The sequence below is a fragment of the Salvelinus sp. IW2-2015 genome, linkage group LG26, assembly GCF_002910315.2.
Source record: "Salvelinus sp. IW2-2015 linkage group LG26, ASM291031v2, whole genome shotgun sequence".
NCBI classification, from domain to species: Eukaryota; Metazoa; Chordata; class Actinopteri; order Salmoniformes; family Salmonidae; genus Salvelinus; species Salvelinus sp. IW2-2015.
The window spans coordinates 3,546,746-3,553,128 of NC_036866.1; the positions used below are offsets into that span (position 1 = coordinate 3,546,746).

Below are 6,383 nucleotides of genomic sequence, written 5' to 3' on the forward strand. Positions count from 1 at the left end.
GGCCTACCTTCAAACTCAGTGCCTCTTTGCTTGACATCATGGGAAAATACAAAGAAACCAGCCAAGACCTCAGAACAATATTTGTAGACCTCCACAAGTCTGGTTCATCCTCGGGAGCAATTTTATATATCTCTGCGCTTCATTTAGTTAGTCTGCCTTTTAATTAGGTACCACGTTCATCTGTACAAACAATAGTAAGCAAGTATAAACACCATGGACCACACAGCCGTCATACCACTCAGTAAGAAGACGTGTTCTGTCTCCTAGAGATGAACGTACTTTGGTGCAAAAAGTGCAAATCAATCCCAGAAACACAGCAAAGACCTTGTGAAGATGCTGGAGGAAACAGGTACAAAAGTATCTATACCACAGTAAAACGAGTCCTAAATCGACATAACCTGAAAGGCCGCTCAGCAAAACCGCCATAAAAAAGCCAGACTACGGTCTTCAACTGCACATGGGGACAAAGATTGTACTTTCTGAGAAATGTCCTCTGGTCTGATGAAACAAAAATAGAACGGTTTGGTCATAATGACCATTGTTATGTTTGGAGGAAAAAGGGTGAGGCTTGCAAGCCAAAGAACACCATCCCAACCGTGAAGCACGGGGGTGGCAGAATCATGTTGTGGGGGTTGCTTTGCTGCAGGAGGGACTGGTGAACTTCACAAAATAGATGGCATCATTAGGAAGAAAAATTATGTGGATATATTGAAAAATTGCCACAACAAAATTGCCACAACAACCTGACCTCAATCCCCAGAGAAAATTTGTGGGCAGAACTGAAAAAGCGTGTGCGAGCAAGGAGGCCTACAAACCTGACTCAGTTACACCAACTCTGTCAGGAGGAATGGGCCAAAATTCACCCAATTTATTGTGGAAAGCTTCTGAAAGGCTACCCGAAACGTTTGACCCAAGTTAATTAATTTAAAGGCAATGCTACCAAATACTAATTGAGTAAACTTCTGACCCACTGGGAATGTGATGAAATAAATAAAAGCTGAAATAAATTATTCTCTCTACTCTTATTCTGACATTTCACATTCTTAAAATAAAGTGGTGATCCTAACTGACCTAAGACAGGGAATTTTCACTAGGATTAAATGTCAGGAATTGTTAAAACTGAGTTTAAATGTATTTGGCTAAGGTCTATGTAAACTTCCGACTTCAACTGTATATGACCATTGTTTCCAGACAAGCAGACGATCAGTTGGCTTGAAAGGGGCTGCAGACTAGTCGCTGCACTCAAGGCCAGGGCAAGATTCGCAGTGAAGGAAAAAAATATTTATGATTAAATAAATGGGTATATCAAACAAAATAATATAATTTGAAAAATTCTATAATTTTCAACAATAGAAAGGCCTTCTTCAACACATGACATACAGTACAAATAATACTATATGTGGGGTGTAGCTCTGACACAAACAGTATGCATGTGTAACGAACTGAAGGGTATCAGACTGTCTGCACAACACGCCATCATCATGTTAGCCGACAGCTAGATCTTAGGCTTTAGATTTAGGAGCTATGACAAGCATTGGGGTCCCAGACAAGGTTACTTGTTGCTACAGTACATACCACCTCTACTTTATTAAGCACAACTGCTTTCATACCAGTAGCCAACACAAAAAAATGTAGAAGAAAATTTATGCTCCTCTATAAACCTGAGTGAGGAGGTTACAAATGAGATTATAGAAAAGCCTCGAGGAATGTTTACTTTCAGTAAGGCTGAGGTTGAAATGAAACTACCTCATGTGGTTGAGGTAATTCACCAAAGGACAATTACTTTTAAAATCAATTTATTAAAAATATTTACTCATTCATTTACTCTTACATTTTATTTATTAAAATAAACTTGTGCTAATAGGATACATAAATCATTTACAAATATAACGTTTCTAATAAAGTTGGTTTGTACCTAACCAAAAGTGTGATCTATAACAGCTTAATAAATGCTATCCACTCATAAACTCTGTCCTCCTCAATCAGAACTTGGCACTTCCTCTAAAATCAGTGCAGTCCCATCTGTTGATAGTCCATAGAGTGGAAGTCAAAGTGCTCCCTTCTCTGGCAGTTACTCCACATATACCACTTCAATCCCATCACGTGGCTGCACTTTGTGTCACTGAGATGACTTTCATTGTGATGCTCTTTATTAAGACCAGGTCTATACATCAGTGACTTCGGCACTTCATTAACGAGGGGGTTATCAACAGTAGAATCCACAACTGCAAACACGGATCTGTCAACTAAAGATACAGTACATCTGGATCAAATATCAAGACGACTGTGCACTTAAGGATGCCATATGTAGCCAAATAGATAGAAACTGGCACCATTTCACAGTAAACTGATGGATATGTGGCATAATTGAAAATATTATCAGAGGACTGGAAGGAATGACAATAAGAGGATCTAATTGATACACTTCTAAAAAATAGTTTCCCTGTTCTCATAAATATTAGCAAATTATGTTAGTAATTGTGTTACTCCTTTCCCCAATATTGGTATGATACATTTAGATTTCGAACGCATATGAAAGTATATTTAAAGAACCGAATGGTTTCTATAAACATCTAGATATTATTAAAATACATTATGTGATACAGAGTAGCGTCAATGAGCGCGTTAAATCATAGCTTAAGCTTTACCTTGTTCCGAGGAGAGAGAGAAACACGCGCGGGTAGCTTTGGCTGTCAGATGGCCTTTCTCTTGAGAGCCATAGCGCTCCTCTGGCGTGGTGAGCCGCTTCGGACTCGGACAGTGACTGGGGTTGTGATGTGGGCTCCGGCAGGTCTGGGTTCCAAAACCATCATTCCCGATGCGTCTGGCGCAGAAGTCCGACTTACTGCTGTACATGGAGAGAGTCAGCCCCGTGAAGTCTGAATACACTGGGGTTTGGCGGTGACTCACCATTCCGAACAAAGCTGAGGATTTCTGCATTGGAATTTCAGTGTTCCCGGTGTGCATTCTCTGTGTTCACATTTACCTGTGTCGGGGAGAGAAAAACACATATCCCTTTTAAAAATTTGAAGACACATCAAACCATCTCCTAAACTTGAACAGATGTTTTTTTACCCACGTTCTTCCGAATTGCCAAATAACATGGAATATTTCGTGACGATAAATACAAAATATACAAGAAGTGAGAGATCTTCATTCTCTTGATGACACCTACCTTATAAGCCGTCAAAAGGAAGAAGACGTAGACTCCTTTATGGTCGGACTTGGTGTACATCAGCATCTTCCGCAAAATGCGGAGAAAAGCGTGTCTTAACCAACCGCATCCTCTCCGCTTCCAAAGTACATTTTAAAGTATTTTCTATGTATCAATTCTCAACATCTTCCCTTTGACTGACATCTGATTCATCCACTGAGTCGGCAGTATCCGAGTCAATGCGTCTCTGTCCGCACCAATGCAAGCATGACTGTCCGGAGACCAAAGGTAGGTGGGATATGAAGATATCGATCGTGGAGAGTCGTTTTACTGGTGAGCAAACTGATGTGCTTAGAAGTTAACGTAACAGCAGATGATGGACAGGTTCCAAGGAAAAGGCCCATGCGTATTGTTCGTTCTTTTGGCATAGGCCAACATTAAATGTAATTTAAATGTAGGCTACCTCGTGTCTACATTCTCATGTATGTATAATTACATTATTTTTAAGCAAAGCATAAAAAGGAAATATAACAAGAGTCGATTATTTCATAAAGATTAATAAAAAAGAAAGCCTGTGTGAGCGAAGCCTATTCAAGAACATTACAAGCCCTATTCACGTCCATTCAAATGATCAATAATTACCTCAATAAAAGTATGCATGTGATTAGTCAAATGAATTAATTTAACTATATAGGCCTATGCCTATGGATTGGCCTAAGCATGATCGCACATGCTGCTTCAAATAAAATAATAATTGGATATATAATCATCTTGATGTGAATAGACCTTATTGGAGCATAAAAAATATATATATATACATTTTATAGAAATGGCGGTAGACCTAAATGATTAACATTTGCATGTAAAACTGTGCTAACGATACGGCTATTAGTTGACGACAATAGACAGTACAGTACGGTACGGCTAAGTAGTGACATCTAGTGGAGGATTCAGTATCTGATCAACACACACGGAGAGAGAGAGAGAGAGAGAGAGAGAGAGAGAGAGAGAGAGAGCGAGAGAAGAAGAAGAGAGAGAGAGAGAGAAAGAGAGAGAAAACGAGGAAGAAAGAGAGCGGAGGAGAGGAAGAAAATGGGAGGCAAAGAGAGAAGGGGGGAGGGAAAGGGGAGGGGGGGGGGGGGGAGAAAGAGAGGAGGGGAGAGAGAGGGGAGGGAAACGGAGAGGAAGAGAAGGGAAAAGGAGAGAGAAGGAAAAAAGAGGAGAGAGAGAGAGAAGGGGGAGGGAGGGGGAGGGGGGAGGGAGAGGAGAGAGGGGGAGAAGGGGAAGGAGAAGTAAGAAGTAGGGAAGGAGGGGGGGAAGGAGAGAAGAGAAAGGAGAGCAGGGAGGAGAGGAAGAGGGGAGAGGGAGAAGAAGAGAGGGGGGAAGGGAAGAGGGAGAGGGGGAAGGAAAGAAGAAGTAGGGGAGGGGGGGGAAGAGAAGGGAGGGGACGAGGGAGAAAGCAGGGAGAAAGAGAAGGGAGGTGGGAGGAACAAGAGAAGAAGGGGGGGAAGAGAAGGAGAGGGAAGAAGGAGGAGAGGAGAGGAGAAAGAGACGAAGAGGTGGAGAAGGAGAGTGGGGGAGAGGAGGGAGGGGGGGAGAGGAGGGGAAGGGAGGACGAAGAAATGGAAAGAAGAGGAGGAGAAAAGGAAAAGAGGGGAAGAAAGAGGAAGGAGGGGGAGAAGGGAAGAGGAACGGAAGAGGAGAAAGGAGTGAGATAAGAAAGAGGGAGGAGAGAGGGGAAAAAGGAAAAAGGGGAGGGAGGGAAGGAGAGGGGGGAGAGGGAGGGGGGGAAAAAGGGAGGAGGGAAGGGAAGAGAGGGAGGAAGAGAGGAAGAGGAGGGGGAAAGGGAGCGAAGAGAAGGGAAAGAAACGGAGGGAAAGAAGAGAAGGGGGAGGGAGGGGGAAAGGGAGGTAAGACGGAGAAAAAAGAGGAGAAGAAAGAAAAGGGAGGAAAGAGGCGAGAAGAGAGGAGGGGGGGGAGGGGGGAGGGAAGGGAGAGAGAGAAGAAGAGAGGAGGAGGAGAACGGAGGAAAAAAAAGGAGAGGAAAGAAAGAGAGAAGAGGGGGAACAAGAGAGGAAAGAAGAAGAAAGCGAGGAAAGGGAAGGGAAGGGACAGGAGAGAGAGGCAGAAGGAGGGCAGGGAGGGAGGGAATAAGAAAAGAAAAGGAAGAAGAAAATGGGGGAGGAGGAAGGCAGAGAGAGAGGGGAGAGGGGAAGAAGGGAGAAAGGAGAGAGGAGAGGGGGAAGGGAAGGGAAAGAGAGGAGGAGGAGGAGGAGGAGAAGAAAGGTAAGAGGGGGAAGAAGGAGGAGAGAGAGAGGAGGGGGGAGAGAGAGGAGAGACGAGAAAAAAGAAAGAGAGAAAGAAGAGAGGGAAAAGGAAGGAAAGGAGGGAGAGGGAAAGAAGAGAAGGAAAGGGAAGGAGAAGAAAGGAGCAGAAGACGGAGTAGAGGAGAAGCGGGGAGGGAGAAGGAGGAAAAAGAGAGAGGAAGGAAAAGGGGGAGGAAGAGGGGGGAGGAGGAAAAAAAAAAGAGAGACGAGGGGGGGAGGAAAGGAGAAGAGGAGAGGGAGGGAAAAGAGAGGAAAGAGAAGAGCGGAAGGGAAGGGGAGAAAGGGGAGAAGAAGGGGGGAGAGATACCCATGTAAAAGAAGAGGAAGAGTGGAGAAGGAAAGAAAGAGGAAGGAGGGAAGGGGGAAGAAAGAAAAAGAAGAGAGAGAGAGGGGAGAGAAAAGAAAGAAGGAAAAGAAGGAAGAAAAGCGGAAGAGAGGAGAAAGAAGGCGGGAGAAAAAAAAAGAAGAGGAGAGAGAGAGGAAGAGGAACAGAAGGAGGAGGACAGGGAGGAAGCGGCGAGGAAGAGGGAAAAGAGGAGGAAAGGAAGAGGGAGGACGAGGAGAGAGAGGAGGGAGAAGGGGAGGCAGGAGGGCGGAGGAGGAGGAGAGAGAAAGGAAGGGGGAGGACAGAAGAGAAGAGGGGGGGAGGATGGAAGGGGAGGAAAGAGGGGGAGGGGGAAGAAGAGAGGAGGGGAGGGAGCGAGAGGCAGAGACTGTATATATTAATATGACATTTGTAATGTCTTTCTTGTTTGGAAACTTCTTGTATGTGTAAGTTGTTTACTGTTAATTTGTATTGTTTATTTCACTTTTGTGTATTATCTACTCATTGCTTTGGCAATGTTAACACATGTTTCCCATGCCAATAAAGCCCTTGAATTGAATTGAATTGAATTGAGAGA

The 6,383-nt window shown here is 44.0% G+C and overlaps 1 protein-coding gene across 1 annotated transcript in view; it reads right to left on the reverse strand.

The window, feature by feature from the left end:
* The window catches only part of LOC111952982 (zinc finger protein GLIS1-like), a 150,797-nt gene extending 147,372 nt beyond the window's left edge, over positions 1-3,425 (reverse strand). Inside the window, exons 1-2 of the mRNA XM_023972030.2 lie at positions 3,176-3,425; positions 2,649-2,986 (exon numbers count right to left, since the gene is read on the reverse strand). Of these exons, the coding sequence (XP_023827798.1) occupies positions 2,649-2,967 (319 nt within the window). The 5' untranslated portion in view covers positions 2,968-2,986; positions 3,176-3,425. The remainder of the gene's footprint in view (positions 1-2,648; positions 2,987-3,175) is intronic.
* Positions 3,426-6,383: the final 2,958 nt, after the last annotated feature.